Source organism: Sabethes cyaneus, chromosome 1, assembly GCF_943734655.1.
Source record: "Sabethes cyaneus chromosome 1, idSabCyanKW18_F2, whole genome shotgun sequence".
Taxonomy (NCBI): Eukaryota; Metazoa; Arthropoda; class Insecta; order Diptera; family Culicidae; genus Sabethes; species Sabethes cyaneus.
The window spans coordinates 103,153,446-103,174,995 of NC_071353.1; the positions used below are offsets into that span (position 1 = coordinate 103,153,446).

Genomic DNA, 21,550 nt, shown 5'->3' on the forward strand with positions numbered 1-21,550 from the left:
CATACAATTCATGGGAAATGAGGATTATCCGTGCGGTTTCTCACTAACTGACGTTTTAAAAGTTTACTGGCTGAATTCAGTTGGGTTTGTAAAGGATTATCGTTTGTAGAGTGCTGTCGAAAAGAATTGGCTGCCGTTGTAGGGATAACAGTGTAGCTATGAGCTATCCATTGTAATAAACCAACGGAAGCCAACTGAAATTAGGTATAATAAAGTAATTGTCTGATAAGAATTGTGGTTTGGATGGACGATTTTTCTTTTAGACAGCCACTTGTACAATCGCTATCGTTCCAAATGCAAGATAAACGCACCCCTTTAGCCATTTGAACGTTCCTCCTCACTTGTAAGAAACCACCTCTCCCTTTTGTCAAACCCCCCCCTCCTGCGTTGATTCTTCTATGCCAATAAACAAGTGTGCCAAGTTTGAGGAAGAACCATCCAGGTGTTCCGGAGGTATAGAGGAACATGCATTCATACTCACGTTCCGCCCTGTTTTCTCCTTCCCAGTCAGTCCCCGCTTCTGACACGTAGCTAATTATGCATCCCCCTCTATAATTTTCCCCCAACTTCTTGTGGCCCAGTTACTTGCACAACTGCAATCGATTTAAATGCAAGAGAAACGCAATCCCTTTTATTTATCGCCTTATTAGAGACCTTCCTTTTGTCAACCCCCAGTGTTGATTTCCTCATGTCAAGTAACTTGTGTGCCAAGTTTGGTGGAGAACGGTCAAGACGTTCTGGAGTTATGGCGGAACATACAAACATACTCACGTTCACTTTTATATATAGATAGATTTGATGTCTATCTATTTCTCTTATAGAATGGACGTTCGCTCTATAAAGTGGGCATCTGATTTTAATAGGAAACTGTTTATTTTCGATAATTCATAATTCATTAGCTTGAATTGTATATATGAAAATGATTGTACGTTATGATAGAATCAAGTAAAATACATTTTCAAGAAAGATCTATCTTTTCTGGCAGTGCTCTTTTTGTGGTTTTGCACAACGTTCCCTGAATCTTTCTGCACTGCTACAGACCACATTTTTTTTTAAACTTTCAACGGCGTTAGCTTCTCTAGCATCCCATTTGAGAAGCCTTTTGATTATACCTAGTATCTGTCAATGGACTTGAAGTTTTGTGCAGTTTGGTGGGTTTTGACATTTTTTTTACAAAATCTAATATTTTTTCAGGTCTCAGCAGTGATCAGTTGATCGTTGATCGTTGATCGAACCGTTTGTGAAATACATTTGTTGTCGTACGCAGACAGGGAAAGGGGAATAGTGGCTCCCTCCCCCATTTAAGATGGCAGCCCCGTCAGCGCGTAAGGATCTTAGGTTATGGGGATATAAACGACTAAATAATTTGAAAAATTCATTACTTTTACCTCAAATTTTGGTTCTGCAGCCTTTTCCGCTTATTTTCACACTAATTTTGTAATGATCCGACCACGGGAAGTGGTAGAAAAATGATCATACACATAAGCGTTCCAGTGCGTATGATCATTTTTCAACCACTTCCCGTGGTCGGATCATTACAAGATTAGTATTAAAATAAGCGGAAAAGACTGCAGAAACAAAATTTGAAATAAAAAATTAATGAAATTTTCAAAAGTTTTAGTCGTTTATGTCCCCTTAACAACTTACTGTACCGAATACAAAAAGGTTACTGAAAATGAAAGAAGAAATCAATCCGGATCATTGGTAACGACCTTTAGCATAAAAATACGGACAAGAATCGAAGCATGGAATATAAAGGATAGCTGGCTCAACTTGCAAGGGGAGCTAGCTGCTTGAAGCTTGAAATTCTGGAGTTGAGTCTGGAGTCTGCTGGGTACTGGCGAACACAAGACATCATTCGAGCAAGTCTTGTTCTACTCTGGCATACAAGGTGAAAATGCTACTCGAGAAAGAGAAGTTGGATTCCTACTGAGCCCAGGGGCACATGTGGTCTTGATGAAGTGCAAACCGATAACGTCGTGTTGTTTCTAGTAGTCGTCTCCATTTAACTCGATCTTGGGCCACTCGTAACCAATTTCCCAATCGTTTCAGACGTCACAAATCACTTTCGACCTGGTCGAGCCATCTTGCACGTTGAGTCCCTCTGTTCGTGCCACGAACTTCGTGGTGCCGATGGATGGGGCTGTTGAAGAGAACTGTTTTCGTTGCAGTGTTGTTCGGCATCCGTACGATGTGTCCATTCCAGCGTAGCCTACCGAGTTTTGCCAGATGAACCATGCGAATCTCTTCAAGCAGTGCCTATAGCCAGCCTCCGCCGCACTCCACAGCACCTTTCGCTCGAACATGGCAGATACGCATGTCCTCCGTGAGCAGTGTCATAACTTCAAGTCCATAAAGAACTACCGGTCTGATGAGGGTTCTGTACATTCTCAGTTTCGTATGGCGGCACATGCTTCTTGATTGTACTGTTTTGCGAAGGGCAAAGTAGGCCCAATTTCCCACCTGAATGTGCCGCTGGATCTCCTTACTAGTGTTGCCCACGGTCACGAATTCATCTACCACTTCTGGTTTGTCGCCGTCAACGGTAACCGTCCGTGGAGGAGGCGCGCATTTGTTTTTGTTGTGCCTTTTCCTTTCATGCATCTGGTCTTAGACGCATTTATTTTTAGCTCAATGGTCTTAAACTCCGCTTTCAGTCTAACGTAGGTTGCCTCCGCCATCGCAATGTTCCTGGTTACGATATCAAAGTCATCTGCAAAGCCTAGAAGTTGGTTGCACTGGTGAAAATCTTGTCTCTCGTTTTGATGCCCGCTCGTTGGAACACCCCCTCAAGAGCGGATGTTGAACAGCATGCAGAATAAGCCGCCACCTTCTCTCAAAGGGACGCGAGAGTGTCCCCAAGATGCGCACGAAACACTTCACTCGATCTAGCTCAAGCTCTGATCAATCGCGTCAATTTATCCAGAAAACCATGTTTGTGCATTATCTGCCATAGTTAATCTCAATCGACTGCATCGTATGCTGCTTTGAAATCGATAAAGATCAATAAAGATGTGATGTGGGCACGTTGTACGCCCGACATTTTTGCTAGGTTTGTCGGACGGTGAAAAATTTGTCCGTAGTAGCGTGGTCCGTGAAGCCCGCCTGGTTATTCCCTACGAAACCTTGTGCTATTGGTGACAGCCGGCGTAACATGATCTGGGAGAGTAGATGCGACAAACCACTCCTTCCATCCATTCCTCCGGTAGATTCTTATTCTCCCAAATCTTTGAAATTGCCCTATATAGAGCCGCCTTAAGGTGAACCAAGCCGCTGGTAAGGACCGGGGCATACCGGTATAGCAGATCTAATTTCTCATTAGACTTTACGGAAATCAGGTGCTGGGACATCTTCCATGGGCTTTTACTTACTTACTTATGCGTCCATGTCCGCCGCACAGTGGCGCTTCTCCATACAAAGCTTGGCCAAAAGTTGAAAGTTGCTTCAAATTGACTGAAAATAACATCTTTAACTAATTTTGGGTCACTGATTTCAAATTAGGGATCAAAAATCGAAAAAAATTATCGCTCATTAGGGTGGTTCACAAAATTTGAAAAAAATAGTTTTGCTTTTTACTTGTTTTATTGTTGTTTTTTTGAGAAGGCAAATTTTGTAGTTGCCCTTGGAAACATAAAAAACATGTATCGTAATGCATTAGGGTGGTTCACAAACCATATAAAAAACTTTATTGAAAAAAAAACTTGAAAATTGTAAGTCACTAAATTCAATTTTGTGACATAAAATTAAAAAACCCTTTTTGGGCTGGTTCAAAACATAATAAAATTGAAATAATTTTTGAAATGTTATGTGAAAAATCATAGCTTGAGCTTCAGGCGATTACGCATTGACAAATTTCAGCGTTACGGGATAATATCCGCACTATGTGAATCAGCTCCGATTTCCAAATCGCCGGCTTACAACGTACACCTAGGTCACCTTTAGTTACGTTTATTTTCAGTTAGTTACCAATAATTTGGTAAAACTGGAACCAGTTCACACAGCAAAAGTGGTTGCTAATTGTATCCTGCAACACTGGAATGTGTCATTGAGGAATAATTATGCACACATACATACAAGTATGAGTACACAAAATAATCGGTTTATCGGAAAAGTTAAATGATGCATAATACTATCCTTTTTGATTATTGTGTTGAAAAGATTATTTTCATAGTGATTTCATTCCTATAGACGAGAATTTCCCATTCCTATTGAAGAGAAAATTATTTCTTCATATAACGAGGAGAAATCACTTCCAATATACCCATCAAAAAATCGATATTTCGTCCTTAGCGCAGCAAAGCTCAGAAAGCCACCTAGTTTTTCGAAAAGTAGAGAAAATTTCGTATAAGATGCATTTGACGTGATCGTTTTCTGACGTTTCCCATCATACTTTCTTGATCGCTGAATATTGGTGTTTAGTTTCCCATATATTTTGTATGGCCAAAATATCATTCTCCAACATGTTCAACTTCAGACATTTGTCAAAAATTCATTTTAACTTCAAACTGGCTAAAATTTTCAAGTTAAGCTCCCAAACTATTCCAGAAAATGATAAAAATATGGCAAACACTTGAAATTGGATTTTTGACTTTTGGCCAGCTTTGCGCCATAGTGCGCCGGTCCGGCAGAACAAAGGGATGAAATCAGAGATCTCCACTGTTGACGGTTTCCCGCTATTGCTTTCACTTGTCGCCAGGATAGGTTCTCGTCTACAACCTGCATGTCGTTGACTATAGCTATACCTTCTAAGCTGCGTCGCCATGAGCCTCTGGGTCTACCTCTTCTACGCTGTCCTTGCGGATTCCAGTCGAGTGCTTCTCTGCAGATCTCGTTCGCTCCTTTCCTCAACGTGTGACCGATCCACTTCCACCTCCGTTCACGATGTTCTGCAGCTGTCGGCCGTTGATGACATCGACGATGGAGTTCCTCATTGGATATCCAGTTGTCAGGCCACCAAGCACGAATGATATATCGCAGGCACCAATTGATAAATACCTGCAGTTTTTTCTTGTCTCCAAAAACTCTCACATGTCAAATTTTGTTCCATTTGCTTGAGTAGTTCTCGAGTTATGAGGAAATTTGTATTTCATTTGTATGGAAGCCCCCACTTTTAAAAGGGAAAGGGGTTATAATTCCTTTCCTAAAGAGGGGAGGGGTCTCAATTCGCCATAGAAAAAAATTGCCTACAAAAACACCCACATGCTAAATTTGGTTCCATTTGCTTGATTAGTTCTCGAGTTATGAGGAAATTTGTATTTCATTTGTATGGGAGCCCCTCCTCCTAAAAGGTAGGGGTCCTAATTCATCTTGGAAAAAATTCATGCCTTCAAAAACCCCCACATGCCAAATATGGTTCCATTTGATTAATTAGTTTTCGAGTTATGAGGAAATTTGTATTTCATTTGTATGGTAGCTCCCCCTTCTAAAGTGGGGAGGGGTCTCAATTCACCATAGAAAAAATTCTTGTCTCCAAAAACACCCATCGAAGTGGAGCTATCGACTGTTTATGATTCCAAACTTTATGTTTTCGGCAGGACAGTCATACGGCAAAGCAAAACGATCCGCAAGAATTTCGTTCGAATACACTCGGTTAATGCTAGTATTACTTATCAATGTGACTAGTTCAAACCTTCTACAGAAGCCACCAGACAAAATACGATACGTGGTTCTAACTCCTTGAGAAAGATGTTAAATACATCGAAACGTCGGGCATGGAATAAATAAGTGTCGTTTTGCTTTGCCGTATGACTGTCCTGCCGAAAACATAAAGTTCAAAAACACCCACATGTAAAATTTTGTTCCATTTGCTTGATTAGTTCTCGAGTGCTGCAGAAATTTGTGTTTCATTTGTATGGGGGCCCTCCTCTTAGTGGTGGGAGGAGTCTCTAGCCATCATAAAAACCCCTACATACAAATTTTCACGCCGATCGGTTCAGTAGTTTTCGATTCTATAAGGAACATACCGGCAGACAGAAATCCATTTTTATAGGCATAGATTTGTATAGGAACCCCCCCCCCCCCCCTCTTAGTGGAGGGAGGGGTCTCTTACCATCATACAAATCTTCCCTGGCCCCAAAAACCCCTACATACAAATTTTCACGCCGATCGGTTCAGTAGTTTTCGATTCTATAAGGAACATACGGACAGACAGGCAGACAGAAATCCATTTTTATAGGTATAGATTTCGGTGTTTGCTGTATTAGGTGCTAAGGGCTATTAGGACAAGCGTTGCCTGTTGGTATTGATTTATATAAAACAATAAAGTATCAGTCGTCATCCTTGTGCCACAGAGAACAGACAATTATGTTCATGTAAAATATTACGCAAATATTTCGAAATGCTAGCAACTCTAATGTTAGTTACTGTAGCAACCTACCAACGGTTGTAACAACGCACGACTAAAATATATTTAAGTCGTGGTAGCAACGGATCAATTTTATAGTATGTTATTTGTTGAACACGGCTAAACATCGAAAACAGAAACCAAAGCGAATTCAATTTGTTCTGTTATTTTTATCGTATTTAGAAATTTTTAACATTGCATCGTATTATTTCATCGCTACACGCAGCATGACCCCACCGCGGTGGTACTAGCAGTAAATTTTTCATCTTGGAACACCGGAAAACCTGTATCACTTCATCGATATCTGCTGGTGATGGAGTGTTCCGCTTCGATTCACCGATCTCGAAGGTTGCAGCTGCTAAAATCGCGCCTCATTCTTGGCCTGTATGCCAATGGCTCGTAACCGATTCAGAAACACAGTGTTTCGGAAGGATTAAAAAAAATACAATAACTCCTATTTTTGCTAAATGTTTACCTTTATTTCAAGTTCGATAGCTTGGATAACTGGTCCCGCCGTCTATAACTTCGTACGAAATTCGCGACGCTAGTTCTCCCGCTGGTACTCTACGGCCATTATGCATGGACGTTGAAGGAGAGCGACCGTCGAGATCTGGGTGTTTGTTAGCGTACGATCCTGCAAACAATTAATGGCAGTAAATTTGAAGAAAATGTGTGGTACAAGCGCATGGATTGCGATACATATCAGGACGAGATGCGGATATCACGAAGCAAAACACGGCAAGCTACAGTGGAATGGTCATGCAGCCAGAATGTCGGATGCGATGTAACCCGCTTTCACACGAATACCTTGACGTTCCGTGACGTGACGTTCCGGAATCGTTTGAATGTGCATATTGAAAATACATGCGACCATTAGAGTGACTATATACAGAGTGGCGACAATGTCAAAATTGGAATGATAATTATCTGTCCAATCGAGCAGACGACCTATCCAACGCGTATGCAGGAAAGAGAAAGAAAACCCTTGGAAAAATCGCATTGCATACGTTTGGGATCACTTGTCGCTACTCTGTATATAGTCACTCTAGCAACCATCACTGACGTTCCGTTTCGTGACGTGCCTGTTACCGATAGCTGACGGTCCGTGTGAATCCAGCTTATGTCATCACAAGTCGTAGATACACGTGTCATAAGCCATCATAAAATCAATTATACTCTTGTTGTACTTTAATTCAATTGAGTAATAATAAATTGAACTAATAATGCATACAGAAATTGTGTCTTCAATGGCAAGTAGTTACAATGCATAAGATAAAGTAATCTGTTGACTCCAACAGCTGATGAGCTGGTGTTTTTGCAATACATATTCATTTTTCTTCTGCAGAATTGTTCGATGTTGTGAGCCGGCGGCGAACGTGATTCAAAGTTGACAAACATTTTGGTCGTACATCCCTATCGGTAGCACCAGAGTTATTTTTACGATGACGGCAGCTCGTGTTCTGCAAGGAAACACACTGATTTAAATCCAATCAGAAAGCAAATATGTTGACATGTTTATCAGATTGTGCACTCTCGTTTTGGGTCGTTCATCTTTCGGTGTCGACCCCTTTTTCGGTGGTGTCAGGGCAAAGAGAACCCTCTCGAAACGATGTCGTCGACGATGCTGACGACAAACGACAAGCGGCAAAAAGTGGAAAAAATCGATTATTTTGCTTGGTTTCGATTATTGAATTTGCCACCTAAAAGCCGAAAAATGTTGTCCTCATTCTTTCATCGAAGAACGACGATCGTCGCTATTTCGGAAACGGAAGCCTTCGACTTGAAATGCTCGTTCCGACGGAAAGAAGGAAGCAAGAAGTGTACTCATAGACGACAATACACCCTCCCTTTGCCAGCGCACAGTACGACAAACGACCAGAAAGACGATTGACAGATAAGGATACCATCAGCTCGCCCGTTCGTATTCAAGTTCCTTCCGAAGCATTTCTCCGGCGGGGTGTTGGCCTAGGGGCCAATAAAACGGCAATCTTTTCATAAATGTGATTGACATCAACGGCAACATACATCTAGCGGCAGACCAAACGAAGGACGATGTGGGTGGATTGTAGCAACAGTCGTTTGAAATCAAACGATAAGTTTGCGTGAGGTACCGTAAGAAAACTGTCGCTACGATTGCGATAAATTATGTCTTCGATGCTCTTGACTCGGCTCAACCGACGACGCGGGTACGGGGTCTATCGGCTTTGATTTAATAGAGTGTTTACAAGATTTTTTTTCTCCTACGCCGTTAATCTAGTTGTGACGGTATGTTTGCGTTACGAGTAGTGGTGAACCTGGGGTGTGTTCCGCAATGCCGTTTCCAGTGGGCACAATTGCTCAATTAATAATTCAAATCGTTTGGTACGCCTGCTAGAAGTGTACCAAAGAAAATTGTTAAACCAATATAGAATAAAGCTGGAGGAGAATCTATTACCGGGTGCCGACAGACGACTGACAATTTCATTCTTCAGCTTTCAAACATAATTAGAGCACTTACCGGCATTTTGCTTGTTCGTCTCTGATTTGTTTTGACAGTTTTTTAACAAGATGATGGATTATGATATGTTTGCAATAGGTTTCTGTTGAACATTACTACCCATCAGAGGTTATTTGTATCCTGTAAAAACGGGTTGAGTTATCCATCTGATAGTTTTATCCTTCTTCCTTCACATAATTGGTAATCAACGGAAAAGTTTGCCTTTTCACCTTCTTTCCGAGGGTTCACAAAACTCGTTACTACCGGCGCAGATAAACTTATCAGTCAATTAAAACTTCTCCGTTTTTCTATTTTCCCGATATCCTTAATTTTTTTCCGTTTAGTCTACTTGTGTATGTATGTAATTGCAGGTAGATGTAAAGTATGGTATCGAGTCGCTCGCTAGACGAGCTAAATTATACTGTTACTGTAGCCCCGGAGTAAACTTGCACTAAACTAGAGATGGTCCTGACCTGCAGGACCAGAACTGACGATGGAAATATGTGATAATGTAATAAAGTTTGTTCATAAGTTCTTCCCTGCAGCTCGGATTCCGTTGCAAGCATCAGCTGTCCGGATTGGGCAGTGCAGCTTCTGCTTTTGCGATGGCAGGAAGGGGGTAACTCTCTGAACCAGGTTGAACTTTACTCATTATCCGGAAAGTGGTGCGCACGAGGGTTCGTGATGCAAGTGGCAGCGAAAACCGTTTAATTTATCGGAAACTTTATCGTAGCGGATTAAAATTTTCCATCTTCTTTCGGCGGTATCCTGGCTGCTGCTGGGATGCCACCCGGAAGGGATCTCAACTCGTAAACGGCAAAGTTAGTCGCTGTCGGTCGTGGTCAGCGGTTGTCGAAAATAGACTGCACTCTAGAGCTTCACTGCCATATACCGATATTATGCTACTGTTAGCTAGCATCGGCGAGGGCAAATTGGCAATCAGAAGCTTGTTGATCATCTGTCACAGGGAGAGTTTAACTGGCATCATGACGTCACCGGAACGGGCGCATCACGAATCGCAACGAAATTTCCGTACTGTTCGGTTGTGAGTTGACTGAACTGTTCAATTATGCCAGTGGCAAAAAAACAAAGGCAGCTGATATAAAAAATGTGCAATCCTATGTCGTCGATTTTAGGATTTTTAAAGAGCTAAATGTGCTGGACTATTTATACCGCGAAGTAAAATTTGAAAGCAAAAAAAACGCTTTTCGAGAATTTTATGACAACATACGATAGCATTGCTATGGATGATGCAATGCCGTTTTCGGATAAATTCCTGAACAAGATTTTTGTATCGATTCATATCATACTGTCCTGAATGAATGTAAAATAAAGAACATGAACTAAGACATTCGCCTCCAGAAGGTGCTGTTGCTTTTTTTGGAGCAGCATAAGGTTAATTGCTTTTTAGTCACGACTTGGTAAGCTGTCACCTCTCAAATTTCATGAAACAGTTGTTTGCACAACAACAATGACGTTGTAAACCAGGTTGTCAAGAAATAGAGTTCGACTAATACTCCAGGGCTGAGGAATACTTACCAGTCTGTAAAGAGTTCCTCAAGGTTGTCAAATGAGTTCTTTTCTGTTTCATACAAGAAAATCTTTCGGATTAGTATTTTATCTCAAAATTAAGCAAAAGTCTGTATATCTCCAAAAAATATACATTCTGTGCATCTTAAAAAATATAAATTAAATGGTGCTTAACGGTGACGTAAGGGAAATTTTGCGGAAAAATGCGCCAAAGATTTCCAACTTTATGTGAGAATGTGGGAGACAAAAAAATCTTCGCAATAGGTACCACGGATAGCCCGGACGCGCAATTATCCATCACCCTTCGTGGCGCGAATCACGTTCCTTCACCGCACCGGTTTCCGGATAGGGTAAAACTTTTCCGCATCGCACGAAATTTATTGGAAAATAAAGCATACTGTTGTTCGGGATGTTGGTACGGGCGGCTCAAATTTCCGTTTCCATCCACGTTTTCTCGGGGGTCATTCGGACCGTACGAAGTAATGTACGAAGCGAATGTCCACGGAACGAATGGAAAACAATCTGCTATCAGTATCCGATAAATAAATCGAATCAAAATCCTGGCATGAACAAGTCTGTTTTTGTACTGCTACCAACGGCAACAAAAAAAAAACACAGAAGCAGCGGCATCACTCGAATCGCTGGAAGAGGTATGCGAACAACCGATAAAAAATGTTTCGTTCCTCTCGGGCGGAGGAAAATCAATTTTAAAAGCATTAAATTAATTTGTTCGCTTTGGTTTCGGCTGTTTTCATCCGAAAGGGAAAGGGTTGAGAACGGATTGCTCGGGTAAATGGTTTTGACGTTTAGTGCCATTTTGTGTGTTTTGATCTTTTTTGCCGGCTGTAGCAGTCGAACGGACGTACCTTTCAAACAGAATTATGCGCGCATCTTTGAACATTTATTTTCGCTCCGTAACATAACCTTTGAATGAATACAAATCAACAGGAATACTAATGTGTGTATCTTTTTTTTCACTGTTTTTTTTTCGTAGTTTGCCATCAAAATCGCCAACAAGCGCAACGAGAAGCGCCTATCGTCGATTGTCGAACTGACATCGATCATGGTGGACGACAAGCCGCCGAAGATAATAGACACGACCGCTCAGAAGCTCGATCAGCAGAAAGCAGCCGAAGCGGCTTGGAATTCGGCGGCTGCAGCGGCTACTGCTGCTGGAACGGTTCCGACCAACAACGGAACCGGTGCAGTACCGTCAAACGGTACGAATGGCACCACTTCCGGACCCGGTGTTATGAATGGCGGCAGTTGCGGTAGCAGTAGCAGTAGTAGCAGCAGTAGCAGTATAAGTAGCAGTTTAGGGGCCGCAAGCAGTGCTGCCAGCGGTCTGACCGTCGGTAGTAGCAACAGCAATGGTAGCAGCAGCAGCAGCCTCAGTGCGCTTAGTTCCGGTATCAGCAGTAGCAGCAGCAGTAGTAGCAGTAGCAGTATCAGCAGTAGCGGTATCGGAAGCAGTATTAGCAGCAGTACGGTTAGTGTTAATCACACCAACCACGTAAGTAGACTTTTTATTGTTGCTAATGAGCGCGTTTTCAAATATCAGCTGATGCTAAACATTGTCCCAATGGATTTTAGTATTTGAATTTCTTTTTCGTTCATGTCTGCTGTCTTGGGAAAATTCAATGTTTACTATGCTAAGTATCGTGGGGAAAAAGCAAAGCCATGGGTATAAACTTCCTTGTGAACTCAACCCTTCTTTATCGACAGACTTCGCAGCCGGTTATTAGAGTACAGGAAAACTGCGGGGCTAGTGTAAAGATCCTTTTGACTCAATAGCGGCACCGCCCAGTCGAGATTCGAACCTACGATGACTCGCTTGTTAGACTAGCATCGTACCATGATGGGGATTTTTTGAAATTTATTGACACAAAAAGATGAGGTTTTATGCCTGTTTAAGATAGACGAATAACCAGATGACCCAATGAACTTTTCTCTTCTTCAAATTAACAAAATAAACGAGATAAGAATTTGTTATATTTTGGCAACTCATACCAGTTATACTCAAAGGTAGCAATGTTGGATCTTTGCTTTTCACGTCTTCTTCTAAAACTAACAACGTTCGCAATTCGCATTTCTGCGTTACGATGATTAAGGTGCTTCGAAGCAATGACTGATTGAAAAGGCAGTTTAGCTAGCACGGCATATACTATCCCAAATAGTACTCTGAAACATTGCTTGAATGGTTTAAAATTGTGACCTTTTGTGCTCCCAATTTTTGGAGCATGTTATCCCCGTGCCTACCGTCATATTATCGCCATGTCTGCACCAAGGGACTGAAATCCGGAAATGAAGCAGTCCATTTTTGTGGTGATATTAAATTGGGTAGTTTATGACGACACCACTCTTGTGCAGTTCATGATTAATGAAAAGGAGCATAATCCTGTTGAAAAACTAGTATTTTTCAGAAATTAATTTCGTAGCATCGACTAGCAAATGATCCTTCAAAACGAATTTCATGATTAATTGGTGTTGATCGAGCAAAGTAAACACTCGGGCGATATCACAATAGATCAGAGATACTGGTCGCAGTGATGAGTCCATACATGAAAAAATCCTGCTGATTTGGTGTATATAGTCAAGTTCTACGCCTATATCCGATTGTCATGATCATTTGGAAACTTTAAGATAACGACACTGGAAATAATTGACGCTCTAACGGGTAAGACCGTCTAAAGGCGGCCTTCGCTTTTGGAGCTGCAGAGTCACATTTGAAATTTGTCTTGAATTTACAATATGAACAATACGTTCAGAGTGGATTTCCTGACATTTTGATATTAATATCACAACATTCTGATCTTGCGTTCAAAAGCTTCTTTTGAGTGTACTTTCATGATAAAGTAGTCATTTGCCTGATCGCATCGTTTTTACGATGTTGCCCTTCAGAAGGTTAAGAAAATCGTTCACTCCAAACACAGATCGATAATAGAAGTAGTCAAATATTAGTCCTCTGAAGTACATCAACTATCAAATTTCGCGTAGATACACAATGATAATCTAATATAATCTAGTCTCACACTAACGCAGCCAATTCTTGAAGGCATCCTGGAAAACGACTATTACTTGAATCAATCATTTTTCTTGTCAACGGCCAGGCCAACTGCGCAGCATGTACCGCAGAGAGAATTCCAAGAAATTAAGTGGAACTAGAAAAAATACCCAATTCCATTAAACTCCTTAAAATCAAGGGGAAGGAAGAAAGCGTGGACCTACCGTGCCAAACGTTTCCCATATCATAGATAATGATTTATTTACAGTCGTTGGGAGTATGTTTGCTAATAAAGGTTAAGTGATACTCCGGAGCCTCAGGGATGAACTAATGGCATTTAGACCAGAAGCCAGGCTGCAATTGGTCAAGGATATAGCGCCTTACTTCCATCTCTGAAAATAGATTAGTTTGCCAAAAATATTAGTTTAAATCTCATAATACTTCAAAATAAAGTCGTGTGGTTTAATGGTTGCCTAAAACTACAAGGTTAGGAACTGAAAACTGCGGGATGGCTAGAGCTATGTTGGGCGCTTCTTCCTAGTTGCCTTCCCCATTTTATACCCAAAGTTCGCGTAGATACACAATGATAAATAAACTAATTAAAAAAATACTTGAAACGGCTTACTGGAATTGGCAGAAATTTCTCGAATTTGTGCTGCTATAGAGTCAGTAGCAGGGCCCGAGAACGTCACCTTCAATTGCATAGCGTCACTCAACAATGTAGTAGTGAAGCTTCGGTTTCAACAGAAGCAGCACCGCTTCAATTTCAAACTGGCTTCAGTCAGCGTCAGTGAAACGGGTTTCACTTCGTCATGACTATCGGTTTCAACTCTTCATTTGTACTTTTCTATCAAATATTCAGAAAAAGGCGAGCAATTATGAATGCAAACAAATTGGTTTCGAGTAACATTTCCTACAATGCAACCCATATTAGAGTTAACCTTGTCAATGTCGACAAATCGTGCCTGACTTTCTGCCGTCGTTAATTGAAACAGCTACCAACTTCAACTGAAGCTTGCTTAAAACGTTCTGTTCAACAAGTGAAGCAAGTCACTTCATGTAAGAAGCAAAGGTAAAAGAAAATCAGTTTCATTTATTTGTTTCGACGATGCCGGGCCCTGGTCAGTTGGATCGTTGCACTAACCCCGTAATTGTCCTGTACTCTAATAGCCGGCTGCGAAGTCTATCGATAAAGAAGGGTAAAGTTCTCAACCGGATCTTTATACCCATGGCTTTGCTTTTATTCTCGAATTTGTGCAGGAAAATATTATGATTCACGACCAGGAGACTGGCAACCCTGTCCATTCCACGGGTCGTATTAAACATGGCTTAAAACAAACGTTCTTCTTAGCAAATTTTTATTACGTTCTGATCGTGGTGGTACGTTTAAGCTACCGTTTAGAAGTGGCAAAAGTATCAAATCGCACAGCACAGAAAAGACATGTTAGTTCCGAAAATGTGGCCACCTGCCAGTCCCCTACTCACGACTATCGTAATAAATGGAGCTATCATTTACTGTCCGAAATTGCAGATAGACAGCAGTGTTGCTGGCTGCCAATCACTTTCACTATTAATTTGATTGAAAATTAAGCACATCCAATGACAAATGTTTGCATTAGCATTGAAACGAACCAACCACTGGTTGAAAGCCCCCATAAAAAAAGTTAATAAATACATAAATGCATTAGCTGTCGAGCCGATAATATTAAGAGCTACTGGTTAAACTACAAACAGAAATAGTCGTCATTTTGCCAGAAAGCCAGAAAGAAACATTTTCATTACGCTTCCTTTCAACGCTACAAGCAATGCCAAAAGATGGCGCACACATTTCCCATCTCCTCCATTCCTCGTCGAAAACGAAACACTGTGTAACTAATAGTACACTCAAGTCTCTTTTTACACGGTTTTTTTTACGATTTTTGAATTAACACGGTTTTTTTATGATATTTTTTGAATTAACGCGGTTTTTTTTTAAACGGTTTTTTGAATTAACATGGTTTTTTTAAACGATTTTTTGAATTAACACGGTTTTTCAGCGCGATATTTATGTTTTCTGAATTTACACAGTATTTTTTCGATGGTTTTTCAATTATAATGTTTGTATATCGTTCGGAAATTTTCTTAAAAAAAGCCAGTATATGAAGTACCAAGACATGCTACGTCTAATACGTACATTCCCAGAATAGAATAGCGCAGAACAACGTAGGTCAGAGGGAATGGATATTACGAACCCCCTAAAACACACTCACATTATTAATAATAAAAAAAATAATCACGCGGTTAAGCGTCCCACCAGGGCCCTTTCGTCGATTACGGAAAGGAAAAGCAACCTACTACCCGAAAAGCTCGAGTAGCTCAAGCCGAACGAAGCAGCCAACGCCGAAGGCAGCCAGCGTTCCCCGCAAGCAGCAGCCTTCCCCGAAAGCATCAGCCAGCTCCAGTAGCAGCCGCTCGTAGATCGAGTGATTTCCCCTCCGCAGATCCAGTAGCAGCAGCCGGCCGGCCCCGATATACGATAAGTTAGTTAGGTTAAATAAAAATCATCATCTAAATGGAAAGTTCTTTCTAAGCTGCCGTGTGTCCCTAATCGGTGTCAGAAAGCCGACCTCGAAAAGGAGTCTCTCTCCCTCTAGATCGAGCTAGCCAAGAGAAAAGAGATCGTGAGTATCCACTCCGGAAGTCCCCAGTGGTTCGACCAGCGACTTGGGGTAGTAGCGGGTTATTTGCTACCAATAATTGAATAATGCATTATGCAACTGTGACAAATAACACAGTTTTGTGTTCCTACTACCACTTTTTTGGTAGTATGAACACAAAACTTCGAATCTAATTACACGTAAATTCATTTAAGACTGTACGAAACTGTTTCGTGGTAGAAAACAACGAAAGGAATTCGTACATTTCATGCTTCATGGTACTGATACAAGATTTTACATTTTTACGACGATTTTGGAATTAACACGGTTTTTTTTACAACAATTTTTGAATTAACACGGTTTTTTTTACAACAATTTTCGATTTAACACGGTTTTTTTTTACAACAATTTTTGAATTAACGCGGTTTTTTTTTAAACGGTTTTTTTTACACGGCACGTATCCCCCGTGTAAAAAAAGACTTGAGTGTAACGTGATGTATACACACTTCTAAGGTGTCACAAAGAGAGTGAGAGAGAAACAGAGAGACGGTTGATACTTGGATGACTGCACAAAATATGCACCACAACACGACAGGTGTCACTGCGGAATTCGATATTGGTTGGCAGCAACATAGAAGAAAGGTGTACTACAGTGTATGATTTACAGATTTGATGAATCCATTCAAAGTTTATCATTCGCTGGCAGAAGGGAATTTATGACGACAGCTAAGACTATTCCAAGACTGTTTTTCCGAGTTAATCGGAAGTGCCTCGTCCATTCGATCTATGTCAGCACAAAGTCAGAGCTGGTGAATGCTGCCCCTAGCGGGTCCGGCCATGATGATGATGCCAGCTACGACGACGATGGGGTTGTTAATTAACCGAGCACTCATCACACGGTACACTGCCGCGGTCTACAACCTTTCCCATATTCACAGATTAGTACGGTACGGCGCCTTTTGATGGTGGGATCAAATGGCAGCGAAAGGCCATCGCCGGGAAGCAGAACTGCACCAACCGTGCTGTTGCTTACCTGCGTGTATGTGAATGTGCGCTGAACTGAAACCAAGATCACATATGCCTGTGAATATGCGCCAAGTAGATGGCGTGGATTAAAACGTTCAGTAGCAGAATCGGTTTAGCCGGTTTTAGACATATAGCTTGTCAGCAGCAGATAGCCCCGATTAACTGACGCATTAGGGTTCGCATAATTTCATTCTATGACGATAAGATGGTCGTCGCGAAAAATCTCACAATTTGTTCAATGTTGATGTCCCTGGAAGAACAACAAAACAAGCATTACTTGTAGTAACGAAGCAATACAGTGGCATTTATTTATACCATCATGCATGTCATTTTCCGCTCGACTCACCCTAGCTCGGAACCGTGGCAAATGAGGTGCGCTCGGGCGTTCGTAATTTAACCTTGACGCGATAAGAGCGGGGGGGAACTTGAACCGCATCCGAGATAGCTTATCAGACAGCGGAGTAGGACCAATTACTCAGGTCACGGCTTTCTGTGCGCTATGTTGTTCATCGCCCTTTCTTTTTACTTCTCGTACGTACGCCCCATTCACATATTGGGACACGCCTGACCGTCCATCGCCGCTTGGATTGTAATTACTTCGATTGATTTAATTGGAATTTAATTTAACACATTGTTTTCGTCACGCTCCGGCATTCCACCGGGCTCTCGATTTCATGCGAGTTTGAGTGTGTTGTGGGAGTGAACTGGTGAATAGAATTTGCTGCACTAGACTTTGGCACGATTGCGAATTATTTTATGTAGTTTGCTCAGTGGGCAAACAAAACAAGTTTTTGAAAGAGTTGTTTCAATAATAAGCCCCCAGATGTTTTAGGATTGTTAGTTGTACATGGTTCAAATAAATACAAACATTTAGATTGATTTTCGTTGATTGAATCCATTCTATTAACGAAAAATCGTGATTTTGGTAATAAGAAACGGTAATTTTTACTTTAACATTTAATACTGCCTAACAAAATACGGCCGACCTGTTCCGATGTGATCTTTTTACGGTGGCCAATATATTACTAAAATCCATACCAAATTGGATTTGCACGTATTAAGCAGTTGATACGTCATTGACATTTAAAAAAAGCACATTTTCTTAGAAAAAATGGCTGTAACGTCGAAAAATAATATTAAATATATTGGCCTGATATTTCAAAAGCAATCCAATAAAATAATAGGAGTAACAGATTATATAAAAACCTGCAGTTTTCACTGTATAAGTTTCCTAAATTTAATACTTCTCTGGGACAACAGTGAGATCGAAAATATGTATTTTTTATTTAGTTGTCCTGTCCAAAAAGTGCATTTTTAAACAATTTAACAAAATCAAGGACAAAACTGTTTTAGCCTAGCCAAGAAGACATTTTACCAATTCGATCTCTTTTTCTCAGTAGCACATCCTTGCCACAACACAATATATTCTCTTTTCACAACCCTTGAAATGAAATTGGGAACATGTGCATACATAGATATGAACATAAAGAATCATATTCGACCGAATAGTACAGCTGTAGCGCACTTCCCCACCACATATATTAAATTGGACGAGGTTTAATCGTCGTAACCCGGAAAGAATTATCGACCTGTTGGGACGAGGAGACTGTCACTTGTTACTAAAAGGAAAGTAATCGAAATCACAATAAACAAATGGGGTGTTTCATCGTCGTCCCTGCCTGTGAAGCAAAGCGTTCAAAATCCTTCATATTTTCGTGACGGTAACTAGTAAATAAAATATGTAAATACACCCTTCAGTAAGACGCAGTCCTACGTCAACAAAAATAACTTTGCTCGCAGTTGTGCTCTTTCTACGCAAGATGAGTTGTTGTAAGAGAACACAGTATTTGGCATCATGCTGGGACAGAGCAAAAGATGGTATGGTATATGGTATATTACATGGTATATTATTAAAATGTTGAAGAAACTTGATATCGACTATAGCCGTCGTCAGCAGCCTTGAGCCGTGGTTCCACGTGCTGTTTCAAGCAATCACATCCATCCAACTTGATCTTGGGCCACTAATCGCCAACATTTCTCCAAGCACCGTCTATATAGCTCGTGATTCATACACTTCCGTCACTCTCCACTTTCAGTTTATACTCTGCCAAATATCGTCCGCAGTACCTTCCGCTCGAACCTCCGTGAGGAGCGTCACGCTTTCAAGCCCATAACGATCGACTGGTTTAATAAAGATTTTTTACATTGCCTGCCTCGTACGGCAACGTATGCTTCTTGATCGTAGTGTTTTGCGAAGAGCTAAGTAGGCCCGATTTTCCGCTTGAATACGGCGCTGGATGTCCTTACTGGTGTTGTCTGCGGTCACCAGCCCTCCTAAATACACAAACTCATCTACTACTTCTAGTTCGTCGCCGTCAACGGTTACCGTCCGTAGGACGCGCGCGTTTGTTTCTTTAGAACCTCTTCCTTTCATTAATTTGGCCTCCACTCATTTATTTCAGCTCAATCCTAGACTCCTCTTTCAAACTAGCGTAGATTACCTCCGCCGTTGCAAAGTTCCTGGCTATGATAAAACAATGTCATCTGCAAAGCCCACGAGTTGACTACCCTTGGTGAAAATCGTTTCGATGCCCGCTCGTCGGATCACCCCCTGAAGAGCTATGTTGAACGGCATGCAGGATGCACCGTTACCTTGTCTCAACCCTCGTCTCTTTTCAAAAGGACTCGAGAATGTCCACGAGATGTGCACGAAACATATCACTCGATCCAAAGTAGCTCTGTTCAATCGCGTCAGTTGTCTCGGAAAACTGTCATCGTGCATTATCTGCCATAGCTTTTTTTCTCCCATAGCTGGTCTCGATAGACTGTATCATATGCTGCTTTAAATTAATAAAGATGTGATGCACGTTATGCTCTCGACATTTCTGCAAGATCTGTCGGATGGTAAAAATCTGGTTCGTAGTTGCGCGAGCCCCCATGAAGCCCGCCTGCTAATTCCCTACGAAACCCTCTGCTATTGGTTATAACCAGTGGAACAGGATCTGGGACAGTATTTTGTAGGTGGCGTTTAACAACGTTATGCCGCGATTCATGCGCCTTTACTACTCTTCGGTTTCCGTTTGTACTCCACCAAAAATCGTTCGCAACACCTTTCGCTCGAATACGGCAAGACCCTAAGGGACTAAGAAGAGCAAAGCCATGGGTATAAATGTCCTGTTGAGAACTTGACCCTTCTTTATTGACAGACTTCGCAGCCGGTTATTGAAGTACAAGACAATTACGAGGCTAGTGCAACGATCCTACTGACTCTATAGCAGCACCTCCCAGCCGAGATTCGAACATACGACGACTGACTTGTTAGGCTAGCATCGTACCCCGAAGCTAACTGGCCGAGCTACCCTAAGGGACTAGCGGTTAAAAAAACAGTTTTTGGTCTTACGGAGGTGAATGTTGTATTCTTGTGAGTCTCTACTTATCATATTTTAAGCTGGCATATTTTAAGTGATAACGTCAAAGCCGTCTGCGAATTTCAGGACTGCGAAACCCTTGCTGAAACTTCTACCTCTCATTTCCATCTGCGCTCGCCAAATCACATCCTGAATTGCGATGTTAAACAACATACAGAATAATTAATTCCCTGTACGCGATCCGAAGAACCCGATTGTGTCCCCGAAACGCGCAGCACATCACTCGTTCCAGAGTAGATGAGAGTTGATGAGCCACGTCAGTCCGGAAATCCGTACTTCCGCATTACCTGCCTCTTCTTTCGACTTGTAACTGACGGAGTAGTAACTACCCAGCGTTTACGAGAACTCCCAAATCAAGCCTCAGGGTCGGCAAACGTTCACGACTTATTGCCAAGAACACACCTGAAAGCCTCCTGCTTTAACTTTCCCGTTTATTCACAACTTTTCCTTGGGCAACTCCTACCTTTTGGTTTCTGGGTTTCGACTTTCGACGGAGATGCTGACCGGGATTCGCTTGCGGTCAGGTCGGCAACTTTGGCACGGGGTTCGATGGCTAACTTCCGGCGTTCCGGCTGCGGGCACCCTCTAACGATCTGAGTACGCGCGACGATGCGGCCTAATTGCGATGGCGTCGATGGCAGGGACACTCCTTCAGCTTCGGGATGGACGGATGTGGTGGCTACGACGGACCTTTGCGGACGTGACGACCAAAATGGGTACAACTCAGGTGCACTTTGGGGTCACGTTAGATGAACGCAGGAAACCCGGAGTAAATACAGGAAACTCAGGGGTCCTAAGAGCGGGAGGGTTTTTAGCACCCGGTTCAAGGCTTATAGCGGTCATGGTCGCGAATGTAGTGAAAAAATTTCTAAATAGTTATACTTTTTGTTCGTTTTACTATACACGCCTTTCCTTTCCTCCTTCAAGCTCTTTGTATTTCTGTCTTTCACTCCTGTCTTCCTTCTTATTTGTATATTTTAACAAACTCAAACTTCTGGTCTTGCGTCTTTCTGGTTAAATTTGTGCACTGCTATCAGTTTAGATTTTGACGGTTTGACTTCAGACAAGGTGATAACTTCGATTATCTTTTGTCCAACGACCTACGAT

The 21,550-nt window shown here is 41.7% G+C and overlaps 1 protein-coding gene across 7 annotated transcripts in view; it reads left to right on the forward strand.

Annotated features, from left to right (window-relative positions):
- The window catches only part of LOC128732600 (proline-rich protein 36), a 379,912-nt gene that overhangs the window by 85,902 nt on the left and 272,460 nt on the right, over nucleotides 1–21,550 (forward strand). For all 7 annotated transcript variants that reach the window (XM_053825879.1, XM_053825881.1, XM_053825882.1 and 4 more), the window contains exon 2: nucleotides 11,344–11,862. In XM_053825879.1, the coding sequence (XP_053681854.1) occupies nucleotides 11,344–11,862 (519 nt within the window). The remainder of the gene's footprint in view (nucleotides 1–11,343; nucleotides 11,863–21,550) is intronic.